The sequence below is a fragment of the Canis lupus genome, chromosome 4 (assembly GCF_048164855.1).
Source record: "Canis lupus baileyi chromosome 4, mCanLup2.hap1, whole genome shotgun sequence".
Lineage (NCBI taxonomy): Eukaryota > Metazoa > Chordata > Mammalia > Carnivora > Canidae > Canis > Canis lupus.
Window position 1 is genome coordinate 67,252,218 of NC_132841.1, and position 20,484 is coordinate 67,272,701.

The following is a 20,484-nucleotide window of genomic DNA, read 5'->3' on the forward strand; positions in this document are numbered from 1 at the left end:
CATCCTCCTCCACTCTTCTGCCAGTTATTTGCCTAAGTAATCTGTGATTTTAATCACAAATTAATAAGTTTTAAGATTTTATTTTTAAGTGAGCTCCACACCCAAGGTGGAGCTCAAACTTACAACCCTGAGATCTAGAGTCACACACTCTACTGACTGAGCCAGCCAGGCACCCCAATTTGTGTTTAAATCAGAAGTTAAATTTAAACTTCTTATGTCATAGAATTGATCAATAAGGAAACATTAAAACCAGCAGCATTACTTTGAATCAGTATACCTATTTGAATTAATATATGCACATTAAAAGCACATTTCTTTTTTTCCCCTACCACGTAACTGTTTGCATATTTAAAATACCTCTTAACTCCTAAATCTTTATATATAACTAGAAAGTTGAACAAGGTGCACCTGGCTGGTACAATCGGTTAGGCGTCTGACTCTTGGTTTTGGCTTGGGCTGTGATCTCAGGGTCATGCAATTGAACCCCATGTTGGGCTCCACCCTGAGCATGGAGTCTGCTTGGGAATACCTTTCCCCATGCCCCTCCCCACCCTCTGAAATAAATAAATATATTTTTTTAATAAAAGAAAAAATTGAACAAGATTGTTCTCTGTTTTGAAAACAGTGAAATATAACATGATATCATGATATATTTAACATTTCAGACCAAAATGTAATCATATGGCTATATTGTTAATGGTCTAAATTTGCTTGTTCCCAGTCTGACATTTGACATCCACCCTTAAGTAAGGATCACCATAGTGATCTGGCTTTGCTTTGCAGGCTGACACATTCCATATTACAGAGTGGAACTTTGAGTGATAAATTGTTTATCACTTGTTCTATCTATATTTCCCAGTGCCCTCTCTACGCCTTATTTATATTTTAAGTAAATCTCAAATATGTTTCCATTCATTACTGTTTTATTTTTATTTTTATTTTTTTTTTAAGATTTTATTTATTTATTCATGAGAGACACAGAAAGAGAAAGAGTGAGTCAGAGACACAGGCAGAGGGAGAAGCAGGCTCCATGCAGAGAGCCCGATGTGGGACTTGATCCCTGGACTCCAGGACCATGCCCTGGGCTGAAGGCACGCACCAAACCGCTGAGCCACCCAGGGATCCCCTCATTACTGTTTTAGTGCCTATATATATATATTCCCCACTGGGTCTATTTGTAGAAAAGTATTCATTTATTCAATACATATTAATTGAACACTCCTAGGCAGAGTATCAGATACTCTGTCAAACACTGGGTAAGGTTGAAGGGCGCCTGCCTTTAAGGGTTCACAGCCTAGTAGTCAGATAGGCAAAGGAGCAAATGAAATAAGTGTGACCTACATTGTGTGTGTGTGTGTGTGTGTGTGTGTGTGTGTGTAGTGTATGAGACAGTTAAGTAAACAAATAAACAAATAGAGCGAGTATGCATACTTCTGCTGCTGACTGCTATGTATTGGGAGTTTGAAAATGTACAAGATAAATATAAGACATCTTCCTGGAGCTTCAGTTTTACTCAAAAGTGTCAGGAAGAAGAATGATAATTTTTTTCATAAAGATTTATTTTATTTATCTGAGGGAGAGAGAAAGAAAGCACAAGTGGGAGGGAGGGGAAAGGGAGAGAAAGAATAGACTCCCCCCTGAGCAGGGAACCCAAAATGGAGCTCAATCCCAAGACCTTAAGATCATGACCTAAGCCAAAGGTAGATGCATAACCAACTGAGCCACTCGGGTGCCCCCGGAATTATAATTTTTATACCGAAGCAAACATATCATGGAGGGAAAACATGAGCTTTGGGAGTAAAACAAAATGTCCAGACCAATTGTGCCTTTGTGGTCGACTGCTTTGGTCTTCACTCAGACCTCTGTGAGCAACACTCCACCTCTGTCCACTTGAGTGAAGAGATTTAGAAAAAAGTGGCTGTCTTTTCAGGATAAAATTGTTCTTACTTTAGCCCATACTTTAAAAATAAATTCCAGATGGATGAAAGGACTAAGTGTAAGAAACCAAACTTTCTTTTTTTTTTTTAATAATAAATTTATTTTTTATTGGTGTTCAAGAAACCAAACTTTCTTATTGTAAGTTTTCAAACATGTTAAATGTTAAATATTTAACTTCTCTTAAATTAGATAAAACCAAAAAGATAAGCAAAAGCCTGCAAGAAAATATTCTACACTATAAATTAGAATAGAAAGACAAAAAAAAAATAAAACCCACCCAAAAACCTCTCATAGAAAAATGAGTAAAAAGTAACAGTGGTCAAGCCATAGATAATATAAATATATTTATGTATTTATAAATATATAATATTTATATTATATAAATATAAATAACTCCTAATATTTGGAAACATGTCTAACCTTACTGCTTGCATCAAGAAATTGATTAACATTTTTCATTCATTAAGTTATTGAAAGGTCGATAGTGTCTGCCATGGGCAAGGGTGTGGTGGAAAGGATGCCTTCACAGGCACAGGCTGGCTGGAGTATAAATTGATTCAGCGTTCATGAAGGACAATTTGATAATATCAAGTTAAATTGGCTAGAACTTCTGCTTCTAGGTATCTATCCTAGCAGAATGTTAGCACATATATACAAAGAAATATGTCCAAGGGTGTGGAATGTGGGACTGTTTGTAGTAGCAAAAAACTGGAGGCCATCTAAATGCTCATCAGTAGAGAAATGGTGAAATGAAATGTGTTGTCAGATTATAGGGACATTGTGCAGCAGTTTAAAGGAATGAGGAAGATATTGATACATAGATTAAAAGATCTTCAAACACCATGAAAAAGGAAAGTTGCAGAAGAACATGTACAGTGGTATCCTTTGTGTAAAGAACAAAAACAAACCCCAAACCCAGATATATTACTGTATATAATAAACATACAAATGCACAGGGGAATATCTGGGCAAATAAAAACCGAACTTAAGGGGCTCAATCAGCTTAAGTGTCTGACTCTTGATATTGGTTCAGGCAATGATCTCAGGGTTGTGAGATTGAGCCAGGGGTTGGGCACCACTCTCAGCGGGGAGTCTGCTTAAGATTCTCCCTCTCCTTCTGCCTCTCCCACTCATTCTCTCTCTCTCTCTAATAAATAAATAAATCTATAAGAAAAAAACAAAATAAAAAATTGAACTGAAGTGGTTACTTCTGGGGAGGAGTGTGGGATTTTATGGAGGAGGAAAAGTAGGGAAAGATTTTTTAATCTTGTTTTTTTTAACTCCCCCCCCCCCCAAAAAAAATGTAGTGATGTATTGCTACTTATATACTTAAAATTTTAAATAGGAAAGATTGACAAGGACTCAAGATGTGCGTGCTTCTGTAGAGATAAGAACTTGGTGCTTTGGAATCACATAAGGAGGGGCACCTGACCCAGTTTGGGGGGAAAGTCTTCTGAAGGATAACATGGCTGAGCTAGGATCTATAATTTTATTTTATTAGTAAGTAATCTCTACACCCAACATGGGGCTCAAATTCACAACCCAAAGGCCAAGAGTTAGATGCTCTGGCTGGCGACTGAGCCAGGCAGGTGTCCCTAGACCTATAATTTTAAAGAAGGAATTATACAAAAGAAGGATAGATGTTGGAGGAGTATAGAGTTGAGGGATCATTACTACTTGCTCAACTCTTTGCATGTCTGGCTTCTTGTTAAAAATGGTTTGGGCTGGGGCCGTGGTCTCCTCTCCTGGTTGTGAGATTAAGCCGGCCTGGGGCTCTTGCTTACTGCAGAGTCTGCCTCAGACTCTTTCTCCCTCTCCTTCCCCCGCTGCCCACCCCTGCCAGTCCCTACTGCGTGCTCGCATACTCTCTCTTTCTAAAATAAATAAATAAATCTTTAAAAAAAAAACAAAAGGTTGCATAAACCTGCCCATCATTAATTAGTAAGAGGCACACCTGTGATTTGAATCCGCGTTGTCTTAACTTCAAAGCCCATCTTCTCTGATTGACGGTAAAGTACATATGGGCTGTATTCTCTTGTGGTTCAAATTAGATCTGTGCTACTTCTTAGCCCTCAAGCTTCGGTTTCCTCATCCTAAAAAAAATAGGCATTTATAGTTCTTATCTCAAAGTTGTTTTGAGGAGAGCACCTAAGTGGCTCAGTGGTTGAGCATCTGCCTTGGCTCAGTTCATAATCCCAGGGTCCTGGGATGGAGTCCCACATCAAGCTCCCCGCAGGGAGCCTACTTCTCCTTCTGCCTGTGTCTCTGCCTCTCTCTCTGTGTCTCTCATGAATAAATAAATAAATCTTAAAAAAAAAAAAAAAACATTAAGAAAAAAAGAATTGTTTTGAGGAGTAAATGAAATAAACCATGTAAATTACACAGCATTGCACCTAGCATATAGTATCTGTTCAATACATGTTAGCTGTTGATATTATATTTATTATGAACACAACTTTGAACCCTGCTAGCATTACCAGGGAAGAAATCAGGAAATCAAAAAATAAGGCTGAAGACAAAGTTTGGGGAAACACAAGTATTAAAGAGTCTGAGAAAGAGGGAATTCAGAAGGGATGACAATTTTTTTTTAATTCAAGAAGCTGAGCTTATAAATAATATTGTCTTCCACAAACTATAGCAGTAGTTCTTCCGTTAATAAATATAATAAAATTATATATTTGTTCAATTAAAATAGCTTTTTTTTGGTCTAAAGGGGAAAGGTGGCTTATATGATAAGTTTTCTGCTAATGTGTAGGAAAATTAATTTGGTTGCCATATTAAGTATAGCCAAAACTTAAAGTGGGCAGTAAGTTATAGGGTATTAGCATGCAAGTTTTATAACTATCCAGGAGGAAAGCTAGACTTAAAAAAAAAATTGGGAAAAAGAAAAAGCATAAAATACCTTTAAAAATATACCTTTTATGGGCTTTTAAGTTAAAATAACTGTTTGCCTTGTCACAATGTAAATATAAAATCAAAAATAGTTAAGTAATAATGGCCAAGATTTATTATTGAGATATTTTATTCTAAATTAATTTTCAGAGAGAAGAGAAAACTTATTCAGTAAATAACCTTCCTCCTGATAGACCAGGAAGTCTGTTCTCTGTGTATTCCCTAATTAAACAGGCAACCGGGTAAGTTCTTCACATTCAACTGACTCAAGTTTTGCGTGTCTGAGAATCCTGATACGTTTTCTGGTGGTTAGGGTAAGAGTAAGTACAGTGGAAATATCTGTTTTGGGTAAAATCTATCAATTTTTCTTGTCTCTTCATTTATAAAATAAGGTAATCACATCCTTATAAGAGTACTTATAAGTACTTATTAAGTACTGGCTTTGAAGTTTAAAGCTAAATATGGAGAAACATCCATGTATGGCAAGCAAGCACTGGTAGGAAATTAGTGCCTTTTCTCTGGGTTAGTGCATCATTATTGTGCCTTGGAATCAAACTGAGGATTTGATGATACATTTAAAATTTTCATCCTTTTATTATCCTCAGAATAATAGAGATTCTGAGAGTATATAGGAAACGAAGTGTAGTTTGGTACTTTGGTTCATATGTTTTTTAAATCTCCTAAGTAATCTGTTAGCAGTCAGAACCATGAAAGTGTATTGTTGGATTAAATTATTTATTTTTACAAATTTATGTCTAAGCAACTTCCAAAGTAGGTTTGAAGGAGCAGAATTGTTAATTTGATTTCCCACAGACAGTTGATTAACCTTCCCCAGCACTCTTAAACCATATAGAACCTTTCAGGTGCTGTGAATCCATCACCTCTTACAAAAGAGCAACTGAAAATTCTCTCCATTTTGAGTCATTTCATTGCTAAAAAATTAGAGGAATAACCTTAACTATGTGAAATTAACACAAAGGAAAGCAACCCCCTTCCAGGGGATAAAGGATTTAAGAAAGACAGAAAAGTATTCTGAACATATTTTAGTGGAAATGAGTTACTTGCCTAACATGGTGTATAGCAGTGAGAATGCATTGCTAGAATAGGAAAATGCCATTTTATGCAACTGTTTAAGTACTGTTTTTCATGTTCACAGAATTCTTCAACACTGTGCCAAGACAAGGCTTTCCTTAAGCCATAACTATCGTATATGCTGCTGGAAGATGGTATCTTAAAATTATTATTATTTTCAAGATTTCTATTTTTAAGTAAACTCTATACCCAACTTTGGGCTTGAACTCACAACTCTGAGATCAAGAGTCACATGTACCACTGACTGAGCCAGCCATTTAAATTTAATAATTTTAAAATTATTTTAAAAGCAAGATTTTAAAAATTGTTTTATTGTTTGCATACATACCTCCAGGTTCAAATTACTTTCATCAAAGTCATGTGAAAAATTCTCTTTAACATTAATAGTGGTTTATTCAGAAAAATCTCCACTTACTAGATAAACACTGCAAAATCCAGCTTTTATGTTATACTTTGTCTATAATTTGTTTTTGTTTCTTTTTTCTTAGCGGAGGGGGCAGGGCGGAGGAATTGATTGGATTTGAAGTGGAAATGTAGTTATTTTAAACTATGATATTACAGTATTCTATTCTATTTCCATAACTGTAAAAGTAAATTCTTTAACATTGACTTAGAGGAAGTAATTTTCAGACTTTCATTTCTATATCTGTACTAATTTAGTTAGAAACCTATATGTTGCTGTAGTTCCTAATGTTTTTCTATGTTCTATGGAAAACAGTAACTTTCCAAAAAGAACAGTAACTTTCCAAATATATTAGAACTTAATCTGCTCATAATAGACTAATATGGGTATCTACTTCTGGAAAAACTAAAACATATGTAAGGATTCTACAATATTCAACTTCTGAATAAAGTTGCCTCAGAGTTTATTGATCATTTAAGTCAATAATGGATAACTCTCTTTCCTGCTATTTTTATTAACTTGGTTTTAGGTGCCTGGGATAAATGATAGCAATATATTGCCTGTGCTTTTGAGAGAATCGGTCATACCCAGCGTGGGAAGATTTCTTGCATACTCTGATGACAAAGTACATGCTCTCTTTCTAGATGGCATCACTCTAACCTTAAACTGGAATTTCAGCTCTTTGACTGAAAAGAGACAGGTGATTATATTTCAGACTGAAATTTATTTCTTATTGTTTTTTATCTGTGGAAATAGAACAAAGAAAATAAAATACCACACTATCTCAATTTATTTTTTGAAATATAAAATCTGTCACGAAGCTTTATTAATCTCATTGGATTTCCTAGCAAAAATCAGAAAAGATGACAAAAAAAATCATTTTTATAAAGATAGCTATATAGAGAAAGACTGATAGAGTGGTGGTTCAATAATGCCCATAATTCATGTAAAAGATAACTTTTAAATTAGTCAAAATAAAGTTTTAATGATTCACCTACTTATTTTTTAAACTGATAACATAGAAGAGGCTTTTGTTGTGTTTTATGTTTTGTTTCAGTTTCATAATGATAAAACTTACCTTTCCTCCTTGCTTCTTAAGGTAAATCAAGGTCTCAATTTAGGTTGGTGTAAATTAACTTTTCCTGATGGACAAGATCAGTTAATTCAGATTGAACACCCTGGACCATATGAAAGGTACTGAAAAGCAGTTTTAAAAATTATTTTCAGGGGCACCTGGGTGGCTCAGTGGTTGAACATCTGCTTTTGGCTCAGGTCATGATCCGGGGTCCTGGGATCGAGTCCTGCATCAGGCTCCCCACAGAGAGCCCACTTCTCCCTCTGCCTATGTCTCTGTCTCTCTCTCTTTTTCTCTCAGGAATAAATAAAATCTTTTTAAAAAATTATTTTCATAATAGTTAAGTAACTTTTACTTTTAGAGGGGAAGCGTATAATTTTTTTTCTTTTTTGAGTGTTAGTAAAGCAAAATTTATTGAGTGATAGTACAAAGCTCCCCAAAGAGGGCGGGTATCCAAGTGGGTTGCCCCAAACATTATTTAGATGTTACATATAAAAAATAATAGTAATAAAAATAATAATAAATGTTATATATATTTTTAGGTTTTCCAGGTAGATAATGTACATGATATCATTTCAATAGGTTTCAGAATTTGCAGTAATATTGGCATCTAGCATAACTAAATAAATCAAGTCAGCTTTAATCATTTCCATTTGTATTCAAGTGGTTTGTCAAAATAAATGTTTTCAGTATAACTGGCTTGCTGTGGAAGTTCAAATGTGGACAGCTATGTTTCTTAATTAACTAATTCCTTAACCAGTTTGAAATAAAGTTTGCAAAAATTGCCAAACTTATGTATACTTCTGTAAAATGGAATAAAATTAATTCACTGATGCTTAAAATGGAGAAGATTCTTGAAATCAGCTTTTATGAATATGCCTTTTCTGTTTTTGATTAATGTAATTTGTTATAATCAGTCAACTTGCAATGTTTTCAACATATTAGTGATTTTTACTTGAGAATGTTCACAGAAGAATTGCTTTTTTACTTCATGAATTTATTTTTCTTTTAGAATTTATTGCATTTTGGTCTAAATGCTTCAACATTCATTGCTAGTTTGAATAATTTGCATCTAAAATACAGCGTCGTGGGGGCCTTGGGTGGTTCAGTGAAGTGTCAGACATTTGATTTTCGCTCAGTCATGATCTCAAGGTTATGGGAATAAGCCTCAGTCTACCTGAGATTCTGTCCCTCTCTCTCAACCCCTCCCTCTGCACGCACGCACACACATACACATATGCGCTCTCTCTCTCTCTAAAAAAAAATAATTAAAAAAAAATACATTATTTGGCGAACATTACTATTTGTTTTAGCCCATCACTTCAGACCATTCATTTTATTGAACTTGATACTTGTTTTGTATATTGAATGAGTTATATATAATTACACATTTATGTATATGTGTAGGGGAGAATTAGTGTGTTTTGGTTTAATTTTATTTTTTTATTTTTGGTGGGTTTTTTGTGTGTTTTTTTTAATTTTAGAAAGTAAATGCTCAGTCTTAATGTGTAAAGATATTTTCATTATAAAACATAATTAAACTCATTTAACTTTGTAAAACTAAAAGACTAGATATTTGAATTTGAATTTTGAATGAAATCCAAATATTTTGTTCGATTCTGAAATCTCATCTTTATTATCATGGCCATGAGCATTTTATTCTTGACAAATAATGAGAAAAATTTGCCTTTTCCATTCCCTTTTAAAAAAGATTCAAAAAATTGCCCAATAAATGCCTCACTTGGGAATTTCTTTATCCTTTTTCCCCCAAGTTGCCTTAATAATTTTTCCTTTTTAAAAAATGCTTTTCTAAATATACAAGTTCATTTTTCAGATATTTCTTTTAATATTTTCATTCTAGATATGTGACAGCAGTTATATCATGGTGCAGAAGACTGACCCAGACTAGTCAGAGAGAGATGTCCACACATCCTTCATCTTCTGTTCTTGAAGAAAATTGGTATTTATATTTCTTGCAAACTTCATCTGTGTAGAAGAGACACAAAAATTTAAAATGTCAAATGGTAAACTCTAAGACTTTTTCTGATAGCTTAAGGTTGAAAATAATTTACCTTTAATCAAATATCTAATTTATTACATTTCATCATTTTATTTTATCTGAAGGTCAAAAACTGCACTGAAAACTTTATATCAAAATGGGTAACTCTTTTAATGTGATAAATTCATCCTGAAAACTTTACGGAAAAACTTAAAGGAGATTTTTTTTTCATTTTAGTAATATTAAAAGAAATAAAATGTTGACTAACATAATAAACTTTCAGAAAAAGTTGATTTTGAAATCATTTCTATCATAGTAATTACCTCTCCCAAATTAACTGACAAATCAACAAATAAAGTATTTTGGTCCTTCCTGTGTGCCTTTCAGAATGCAGGGGACTGAAACTGGGCCTCAAAGGAATATTGAGAAAAATTAAAACATGTTATGGAAGGAGTAAGGACAGAGGTAAAAAGTATATTTTGTCTTGTGGAGAAAGTGAGAAAATAGTTTTGTGGAGCAGATGCTATCTGTTAGGCAGAGTGTGAGTAGTAGTGTGAGTTTCGATAGGAATGGATCTTGTGATCAGTAAAGGAGCTCAGACTTGATGGAATTACAAGTTCCTAAGTAGAAAAAAGAGCAGAAAGGAGAGTCATCAGGAATGTTAGGATCTCTGAGCAGAATCTGAATATGCAGGTATCCCCCACTTTTCGAAAGTTTACATTACATGACTTTGCTTTTACGAAAGACCTACATTAGTATGTACCCATTTTTCTACAGCCATACCACCCTCAACATGCCTGATCTTCTCTGATCTCAGAAGCTAAGCAGGGTCAGGCCTGGTTAGTACTTGGATGGGAGTATATACCTGTTTTCGCCAACCAAAAGAAATCCAAAAAGGATTTTTCACTTTTAAGAGAAAAGGCAAAAAGGGAAAATAGCATTCAGCTTTTGTTTTGCAATGAGCTCTTAAAGAGGCAGCTTGCACCCCAATGAGACAGAGTGGGCCTTCCCACCTCCTTGTCTGGAAACTACACTCAGCATCTTAGCTTTAAGCCACCATAGTTTTGAACGTGTCTGTAAACCTCTGTGCTTTATCTCAATTTATTTTGTGTGTCCATTAGCAAGTTGTATCCTCAGGTGACAGAAAAAGCCTAAGAGAAGTTATTTTTAGGGTGTGGGAATGATCAAAAAATTTCCATAAAAATTAATGGTAGTCGTTTTTTAGCTTTATGCCATTTCAGTTTATGAAATTTTTCATAGGAATGCTCTACTTTTGGATAGTGGAGGAAACCTATATGGGAAAAGTGGAATGCCAGGAATAATGTAGGAAGCTTTAAGCTGGTTTGTAAGGTATCTTAGCATAGCATGGTGAAAAAAATACAGATATTAATTTGGATTCTTACCACCTTTTCCTAAATTAGTGAGAGAAAGAGCTACAAATCAAATCAGTAGATGTTATTTGAATATCTTAGGTGTCCTAAGGAATTCAGCTTTCCAGATCCTCCATTCTTCAGCTACCGCCTGTTTGGGAGCAGAAAAGTTGCCCAAGTAGCTCGCAAAAAGTAGTTGGGATAAAAGGGCAATTGTACATAACTTTAAGATTGGTCACTCCATCATCGCTCAGCTGACAAGGCTTGTAAGATGCTAGCCTTTTCATATGAAGGCTTTGAAGAGGGTAACTGTCACTCCAATGTGAGGGTGTGAGAGAGATGCATATTGGTGATAGCAGCTGGGGGTGGGGTGGGGGTGGTGGGGTGGTGGTGGACAACAAGGAGTGGCAGAGACAAAGCAATTGAGGAAGAGTAGGGAGAGAAAGCCAGTCCCTGACAATAGCTCCATTTCCCTTGCAAAGCCTAAGATATCCACTGTGATTTGTTTTCTTGTCAAAGGTATGTTGAAGGAAGAGAAGTGATTACACAGTGAACAGCTACCTGAATTTATTTCAGTATTTTTTTCCAGTTCACCTTCTATTATTTTTTTAAAAGATTTATTTATATTTATTCATGATAGACATAGAGAGAGAGAGAGAGGCAGAGACACAGGCAGAGGGAAAAGCAGGCTCCGTGCAGGGAGCCCCACGTGGGACTCCATCCCGGGACTCCAGGATTGTGCCCTGGGCCAAAGGCAGGCGCCAAACAGCTGAGCCACCCAGGGATCCCCCTCACCTTCTATTATTAACTTACTGATTCAACTTTTTAATAGGGATGCTAGTAAAAAAATAGTACAGTAGATAGTTCACAAGAAGTTGGTTCATCATATGAGCAGCAACATTAAAGGTAGTTTGTATTGTTTGCTTATGACCAGAAAAGTATGAAGAATCAGCAGGCTTTGGACTAAAATGTTGAAAGATCTCTTTCATTCTCCATCCATAGGCTAGCGTACAAGGAAAGAGTGCAAGTTGACAAGGGGGTGCATGTGTTTCACTGTAGTAAAGCAGACAAGTTCTGTACCGCTTTGTGAACTATGAAGACTTCTCTAGTCACTGGAATAGAGAGATACTTTAGATATTAAAGTCCTCATTAATTTTGCAGAGAGCTAGTTGAGTTACACTATTTTCTAGCTGTGTGCCACTGCTCATATTTCATTCTAGCTTAAAGGAAAAAGAGGGAACACATGTAAGAGATTCTGCTGGAGTTGTACACATTTAGCCCTCTACCCCATACCAATTGCTCCAATGTCTGTTTCTGTGGAACATGGTAAGAGCTAATGTTCATAATGTTAACCCTTCCAATCAAGGAGAAGAGAATGTTTAGTATACAGTGTTTACAAAAACAATAGATAAATAAATTTAATAGAAAATACTTATTATGTTTGGGGTACCTGGGTGGCTCAGTCACTTAAGCGTCCGACTCTTGATTTTGGCTCAGGTTATAATCTGAAAGCTGTGAGATCAAGCCCCACATGGGACTCCGTGCTAAGCATGGAGCCTGCTTAAGATTCTTTCTCTCTCTCTGCCCTTGGCCCTCTCCCTCTCAAGGAAGGAAGGAAGGAAGGGAAGGGAGGGAGGGAGGAAGGACTATGTTTTGACATCTAATTCAATTGTGTAAAAACTTGGCTCTCTAAAACTGTTGCCTAAGAGTTCTATATAAATGAGGTCTTATTATATATGCAAAGTACAGAAGAAAAAGTAAAATATCCTTTCTCTTGAAAAAGACAATCTAGGTATGAAGATCAGAAAATTAAAGAGTTCAAGAGAAGATATTACAGATAAGCATATGATTAATTAACGTAATGCTATAGGAATTCAAGGAAGGAGAGAGCACTCCTTTCATAAAAGTGATAGGATTTTAGTAGGTTTTTAAAGTCTTAACTAAATGTTAAGGAGGAAAGCAGAGGGTGTGCCAGGTTAGTATTAAAAAGTTATAGCAGGGACACCTGGGTGGCTTAGTCATTCAAGCATCTGCCTTCAGCTCAGGTCATGATCCCAGGGTCCTGGGATCGAGTGCCACATTGGGCTCCCTGCTTCTCTCTCTCTGCCGCTCCCCTTGCTTGACCCCCGCCCCCTCTCTCTCTCTGGCAAATAAATATATAAAATCAAAAAAAAAAAAGGTTGTAGCAGGCGGGTCCTGGACAGGGTCCTAGAGGAGTGGGAGGGAGAGGAGTATGACGACCCAAACAGAAAACCCTTAGTTTAGATGTGATATCTAGGTTTTCATTCCAGTTTGTTTTTGTCTTGTCTTTGTTTAGATACCAGTCTTTTAAATTCTTGCATTTTAGGGAGAAAGCTACCTTTTTATGAATGCTAGCAGTTTATTGACCTATAATATTTGCGAGTGGTCTGTTTGGGCAGGTAAAATTAGGTAATAAAGTGTTTCACACAGGGGAATTTTTTTCAGCTGTATAATGTCCCTCAAGTTATGGCAGTGTACCTTACGCCACCAAATTTCCAAAGTGTACCAATTTTTTTTTTTACCGTGCTTCAAACAAATAGAAAAAAATGCTTATTAAAAAAAAAATGCCTTCAAACATCAGTACTTGATTCAAAAGTCCTTGAGGTAGAAACTTTTATTCATTTATCTTATTCATTAAAAGTGCTCAGTAAGTATCAGTTGAGTCAAGTTGATGTGTTGCTAACGTAAAGAAAATTCTTTTTTTTAAGATTTTATTTTTAAGTAATCTCAGGTTAACTTACAACCCCGAGATCAAGAGTCACATGCTCCCCTGACTGAGCCAGCTAGGCTCAGAGAATTCTTAACTTCTGGGCTCTTCTTTCTAAATTCTAAACTTTAGGGAGACAAACCATGAGAGACTCCTAACTCTGGGAAGCAAACAAAGGGTTGCGGAAGGGGAGGTGGGTGGGGGGATGGGATAACTGGGTGATGGGGCACTAAGGAGGGCACTTGATGGGATGAGCACTGGGTGTTATACTATATGTTGGCAATTGAACTGAATTTAAATTTTAAAAATGTAAAAAAAATTCTAAACTTTATGAAAAAATATCAAGCACACTTACTTGAAATATTTTGGTTATAAAACAATCAGACAGCTATCATGAACTTTCTTTTTCTTTTTACACAGGTCTGTGGCCTCTGAACTTGAAAAGATAAAGAAGTTTAACTGTATCCTTTAAACTTAATGTATTGTCCTGCATAATTATTTCCTTTTCATTCTAGGCTTAATGCATGACTCTGTACCTTATATTAATCCATACTTAAATATTATGGAGCTTTACTGAATAAAATTTAAGATTGTAATTTAAGATATATCTTATCTATAGAAGGTACATCATGTCAATATTTGTACTTTTGAGTGGGTTTAAATAGGGCAAAGGACAGTGAACTAGGGATAAGGTCTCCTATGGAGACGTTTTCTCTTTAATAACTATATTCTAAATTAGACCTAGGTCTGACTTTTTATTTCTTTTTTTAGGATATTTATTATTAAATTTTTCATTTTTAATTTCAGCTTTATTGAGGTATAGTTGACAAAAATTGTAAGGTATTTAAAGATATTGGGCAGCCCGGGTGGCTTAGCGGTTTAGCGCCGCCTTCGGCCCAGGGCGTGATCCTGGGGACCTGGGATCGAGTCCCACGTTGGGCTCCCTGCCTGGGGCCTGCTTCTCCTTCTGCCTGTGTCTCCGCCTTTCTCTCTCTCTGTGTCTCTCATGAATAAATAAATAAAATCTTTTTTAAAAAAATAAAATAAAGATATTAACAAAATTGTAAGCTATTTAAAGTGTACATCATGGTGACTTGACACACATATATATTGTGAAAGGATTGCCCTGTCTTGTTAATTAACACCTACGTCACCTCACATATCCATCCCTTCCTCCCTGCTCTTTTTTTTGGTAAGAACATCTGAGTTCCATCCTCCCAGCAAACCTCAGCCATACGACACAATGTTATCTACTGTAGTCACCATGTTATATATTAGATCCTCAGACTTTATACATTTTAGAGCTTAAAGTTTATATCCTTTTACCAGTCTCTATTTTATCCACCTCCCAACCCCTGGAAACCATCATTTTTACACTGTTTGTCAGTTTGACTTTTTTTAAAAAGTTCCATTCCACACATAAGTGGTGTGTGCAGTATTTGCCTTTCTCTGTCTGGCATATTTCATTTATCGTAATGCCCTCACGATCCAGCTGTGTTGTTGTAAATGGCAGGATTTCCTTATTTCTCATTACTGAATAGTATTCCATTGTATATATGTACCATATCTTTTTTATCCATTCAGTTATTAATGGACATTTTAGTTGTTTCCATGTCTTGGCTATTGTGAATAATGCTGCAGTGAACATGGGAGTGCAGATTCCTTTGAGATCCTGATGTGGTTTCCTTTGATTATATATCCAGAATTGGGATTGCTGGATAGTACGGTAGTTCTTCTTTAAATTTTTGTGGAGCTTCCATACTGTTTACCACAGTGGCTACACCAGTTTACATTTATATTAAAGTACACAAGGGTTTTCTTTTCTCCACATCCTCATCAACACTTTACTATTGTCTTTTGGATGATAGCCATTCTGATAGGTATGAGGGAATACCTCATTGTGGTTTTGATTTGCATTTCCCTAATGATTAGTAATTATTGAGCACCCTTCTGTATACCTGGTGTCCATTTGTAGGTCTTTGGAAAAATGTCTATTTCGTTCCTCTGCCCATTTCTAATCAGATTTTTGTTTTGCTATCTAGTTGTATGAGCTCTTTATGTATTTTGGATATTAACCTCTTACCAGATATATGATTTCTAATATATTCTGATTCCATAAGTTGTCTTTCCATTTTGTTGTTTGTGTCCTTTGTTGTGCAGAAGCTTTTTAGTTTGATGTAGTTCCATTTGCTTTTGTTGCCTTTGCTTCAGGTATCAGATCTAAACAATCACTGCCAAGACTGATGAAGTTTACCCCGTTTTCTTCTAGGCGTTTTATGGTTTTAGGTCTTATGTTCAATTCTTCAATTCATTTTGAGTTGATTTTTGTGCATGGTATAAGAGAGGTGTCCAGTTTCCCAACACCATTTATTGAAGAGACCATCTTTTCCCATTGTATATTCTTGGCTCCTTTGTTGGAAATTGATTGGCCATGTATGCATTGTATGGGTTCCTTTCTTTTTTTTTTCTTTTTGAGATTTTATTTATTTGAGAGACAGAGAGAGTGCACACACATGGGAGTGGGGAGGAGCAGAGGGAGAGGGATAAGTAGATTCCATGTTGAGCACAGAGGCCAATGCTGGGCTCAATCTCATGACCCAGAGATCATGACCCAAGCTAAAATCAAGAATCAGATGCTCAACTGACTGAGCCACCCAGGTGCCCTGCGTGGGTTTATTTCTAGGCTCTCTATTCTGTTCCATTGATCTATGTGTCTGTTTTTATGCCCATGCCATACTGTTTTGATTATTGTAACTTTGTAAGATAGTTTGATATCAGGAAGCATGATGCCTCCAGCTTTGTTTTTCTTAAGATTGTTCTGGCTGTTTCGGTTCTTTAGTGGTTCCATACAAATTTTAGGATTGTTTTTCTAAGGACACCTGGGTGGCTCAGTCAGTTAAGCATCTACCATCAGCTCAGGTCATGATCTTTGGGTCCTGGGATTAAACCCTCCATTGGGCTCCCTGCTCAAGGGAGTCTACTTGTCCCTCTCCCTCTGCTTTTTCTCCCTACTCATGCTCTCTCTCTCTGCTCTCTCTCAAATAAAATATTTACCAAAAAAAGGATTGCTTGTTCTATTTCTTTGTAAAATGCTATTGGAATTTGATAGAGACTGCATTGAGTTTGTAGGTTGCTTTGGGTGGCATGGATATTTTAACAATATTAATTCTTTCAATTCATGAGTACAAAATATCTTCATTTATTTGTGTCTTCTTCAGTTTCCATCATGAATGTTTCACCTCCTTAAATGTATTCCTAGACATTTTATTCCTTTTGATGTAAGTGGGATTGTTTTCTTAATTTCTGATAGTTTAATAGTGTATAGAAATATAATTGATTTTTGCATATTGATTTTATATCCTGAAACTTTACTAAATTTATCCTTTTTTAATTTCGTTTTAGAGAGAGAGGAGGAGGAGGGGCAGAGGAAGAGAGAGGATCTTAAGCAAGCTCCATACCTAGCTTGGAGTCCATCACAGGGCTGTCTTACAACCCTGAGATCATGACCTGAGCTGAAATCAAGAGTTGGACGCTTAACTGACTGAGCTACCCAAACACCCCTGAATTTATTAGTTCTAACAATTTTGGGGGAAGTTGTTAGGATCTTCTATATATAATTTAATGGCATCTACAAAGTATGATGTTAGCTGTGGGCTAGTCAGTCATACATGGCCTATATTATCATGAAGTAAATTCCCTGTATACCTCGTTTATTGAGAATTTTTCTGTGTCTACTGAGATAATCAGATAATTTTTATCCATTTTGTTAATGTGATGTATCACATTGATTGAATTTCATATGCTAAACCATCCTTGCATTCCTGGAATAAATCTCAATTGATCATGGCATACAATCATTTTAAGGTATTGTTGCAGTCCATATGCTAATATTTTGTTGAAGATTTTTGCCTATATATTCATCAGAGATATTGGCCTGTCATTTTTTCTTTCTTTAAAAAAAAAAAAAAATATATATATATATATATATATATATATATATATATATATATATATATATATATATATTTTAAAGTAATCTCTACACCCAACGTGGGGCTTGAATCCATGACCCCAGGATCAAGAATATACACTCCTACAACTGAGCCAGCCAGGTACTGCTGTAATTTTTTTCTTGTAGTGTTTTTGTCAGGTTTTTGTCTTCAGGGTAATCCTGGACTTATAAAATGAGTTTGGACATATTTCCTTCTCTTCTGTTTTTTAGAAGACTTTGAGAATTTTTTTTAAATGTTTGGTGGAATTCACTAGTGAAACCAACTGGTCCTAGGCTCTTGTTTGTTGGGAGATTTTGGATTACTGATTCAATCTCCTTCTTAGTGATTGGTCTATACAGATTTTCTGTTCTAAGATTCAGTCTTGATACGTTGTGTGTCTAGGAAGTACTAAATCTATTATAAATCCAAGAGATGGTCCTAACAGAAATATTTTAATATGAAGACCAGGCTTTCTGAAATTAAATGTACCTATATAATGAAAAATTTGGAGAAAAACTCCTTAACTAAGCAACTTAGTGTTATTGGAAAATAGTGGTATCCTAAACCAGATTTCTAACAAAAAAAATGAACAGTCATCTGACCATTGTGAACCAAAATCTTCAGAGACCTTGCTGGAAGAAGTTAATGAAAAGAGAGTATCAGTGGCATTGAAAAAAACCTCTGAAATCCTTCAGGATATTGACTATCTTCTATCAAATTCTAAAAAGTGAAAAATGGAATTATAAACCTTAAGGATATTTCAAGTGACTAGTATAAAATTACTAGTAAGCCAAGAAATTATATATATTACTTCTGTGCAATGATTGTATGAAAAATGACATTTAACTTTGGAGGGTACCTATCTTGTAAACCTTAAAATATATATTTATAATGTGCATTCTTAATAAAGAACTATTTTAAAATTTTCTTATTTCAGATTCATGAGAAAATATAAAATTATAGTTGTTGCTGTTTTATGTTGTGAAGCATTCACTATTAAACCTCAAGGTTTTTTTTTTTTTTTCCTTTTTAAATATGCAGAATTGTGTGCATTTGGTCATTTGGTATTTGGTCTCTCCAAGTATTTTTCAACAGAACTACCAGAAGAGAATTAGATCTTTATTTTTTTTAAAGATTTTATTTATTTGAGAGAGAGAGACAAAGATAGCAACAGAGAGCATGAGTGGGGAGGGGAAGGAAAAGCATCAGGGAGCCGGACATGGGGCTCAATCCCAGAACCCTGGGATCATTTCCTAAGCCAAAGGCACCTAACTGAACCACCCAGGCGCCCTGAGAATTAGATCTTTAGAGACAGAGATAGGCAATATTGTTTCAAGCTAAGAATTGAGTGCTTCAGCAAACACCAAATTTCACCTGAATTGTTTCATTAATTACTTTCATTCTTTTGAAGATCTGAAAAAAAAGTTAGGCTACTCAAGTATGTGAAACTAAAATAGCTCATCCGAAGTGGTTTACTAGTGCTGTTTATTGAGAAAGCACAAAACCATACATCTAAAGGGACTTAAAGATTAGACCAATATAGCAGAAATGTTCTAATTAACTTCTGATTTCTAGAAAAGACTAGCTTCTTGACATTAAAAAAACAAAACAAAACAAAAAAAAACAGGAAACAACCAGAAAAATAATGAAGCAAGCAGAGCATAGACCAGGAGTGAGAACATCAATGATTTGAATGAGCATAGTGTTCTCTTGTTAGCTCTTCTCACTTGGCTCCTTGCTACCTTCAGGCTTCAGCACAAATTATCACTTCTTCAGAAGGGCCTCCCCCACTTAGTCTCTATGATATCACCCTGTTTATTTCCTTTACAGCACATACTACAGCCATCCAACTTTTTTTTGTGGTCTAGATCCTCCACTAGCACCTGAGTTCCATAAAGTCATCCTGTAACCTGTTACCAAGCACTAAGCTTGGCACACAGATCATTCAGTATGTGTTGTACAGATGAATCAGTGCCGTGGGACTGTAGGATGACTACAGAGAAAACAATTGTAACAATTTTGTTGTTTTGGTTTTAGGAAGCCATCCATGTTGTTCTTCAATAGCTCTAGAAAGCCTACAGTGCTATACAGCCAGGGCTGCTATAAGGGCAATGTGAAATTGTTACTGCATTCAAACTGTCCTTAATAGGATTAAAAGCACCCCGTGTTGTGGTTAATGTATTCTTTTTAATTAGCTCTTACACTGTGTGGGTTAAAATGTGTATCATTTTCCCTTCCAGTGGAGTCTTTGTCACCGGCTAAAAATCAAGAGTGTGACAATCAACGAACGGTCCAATCGCTGAGACACGGAGCCACACTTTAGGGTTCTGCGAGAGGGAGAGACCGAGCGCGACCGAGTTATTAGCCCTTGAGATTGAAGACCTCACTTTTTACCACAGGAACTTACAACTACAAAATTAATATCGTGCCACTACTGCCTTTGCTTCCCATCTGCCCCTTGTTTTGAGAAACTGTAAGTAGGGAAAAAGGAGGCAATGCCCCCCTTTTGAGCCCATTCTTTTGCACCCGTGCTTCCTAGAGCCAATGCCAAGCTAGACATCCTGGTGCCCACTCAGGCAGGAAGACAGCCTGGGACCTGGCCATTGTCTCATTGAACAGCTGCCTCTTAGGTCGCCCGGGTGGCTCAACGGTGGAGCGTGCGCCTTCCGCCCAGGGTGTGATCCTGGAGACCCGGGATCGAGTCCCGCGTCGGGCTCCCTGCGTGGAGCCTGCTCCTCCTCCCTCTGCCTGTGTCTCTGCCTGTGTCTCTGAATAAATAAATAAAATCTTAAAAAAAAAAAAAAGCTGCATCTTGAGTCCGGCTAATTAGGGTCAAGCCCGGGTAACTTATGCAGGTCCCCCCCGCCCCCCGCCAGCTCCCGTGCGTCTAGCAGTCGTGATTAGATGACCCCGCCGTGTCCCTGCGGCCACGAGGACGTGTGGCCCCCACCACGCCCACTAAGCCGCGAAGAGTAATTATCCACAGGTCCCGAAG

General features: G+C 36.2%; 1 protein-coding gene across 11 annotated transcripts in view; it reads left to right on the forward strand.

The window, feature by feature from the left end:
* C4H5orf34 (chromosome 4 C5orf34 homolog) overlaps positions 1-20,257 on the forward strand; it is a 33,769-nt gene extending 13,512 nt beyond the window's left edge. For 9 of the 11 annotated variants that reach the window (XM_072824676.1, XM_072824678.1, XM_072824675.1 and 6 more), the window contains 7 exons: positions 4,981-5,072; positions 5,987-6,056; positions 6,855-7,025; positions 7,425-7,519; positions 9,262-9,360; positions 13,918-13,958; positions 18,027-18,412. In XM_072824676.1, the coding sequence (XP_072680777.1) occupies positions 4,981-5,072; positions 5,987-6,056; positions 6,855-7,025; positions 7,425-7,519; positions 9,262-9,360; positions 13,918-13,958; positions 18,027-18,220 (762 nt within the window). In that variant the 3' untranslated portion in view covers positions 18,221-18,412. Of the gene's footprint in view, positions 1-4,980; positions 5,073-5,986; positions 6,057-6,854; positions 7,026-7,424; positions 7,520-9,261; positions 9,361-9,786; positions 9,865-13,917; positions 13,959-18,026; positions 18,413-19,729 lie in introns of those variants that run through there. The other 2 variants (XR_012030158.1, XR_012030159.1) reach the window with 2 other exon arrangements.
* Positions 20,258-20,484: the final 227 nt, after the last annotated feature.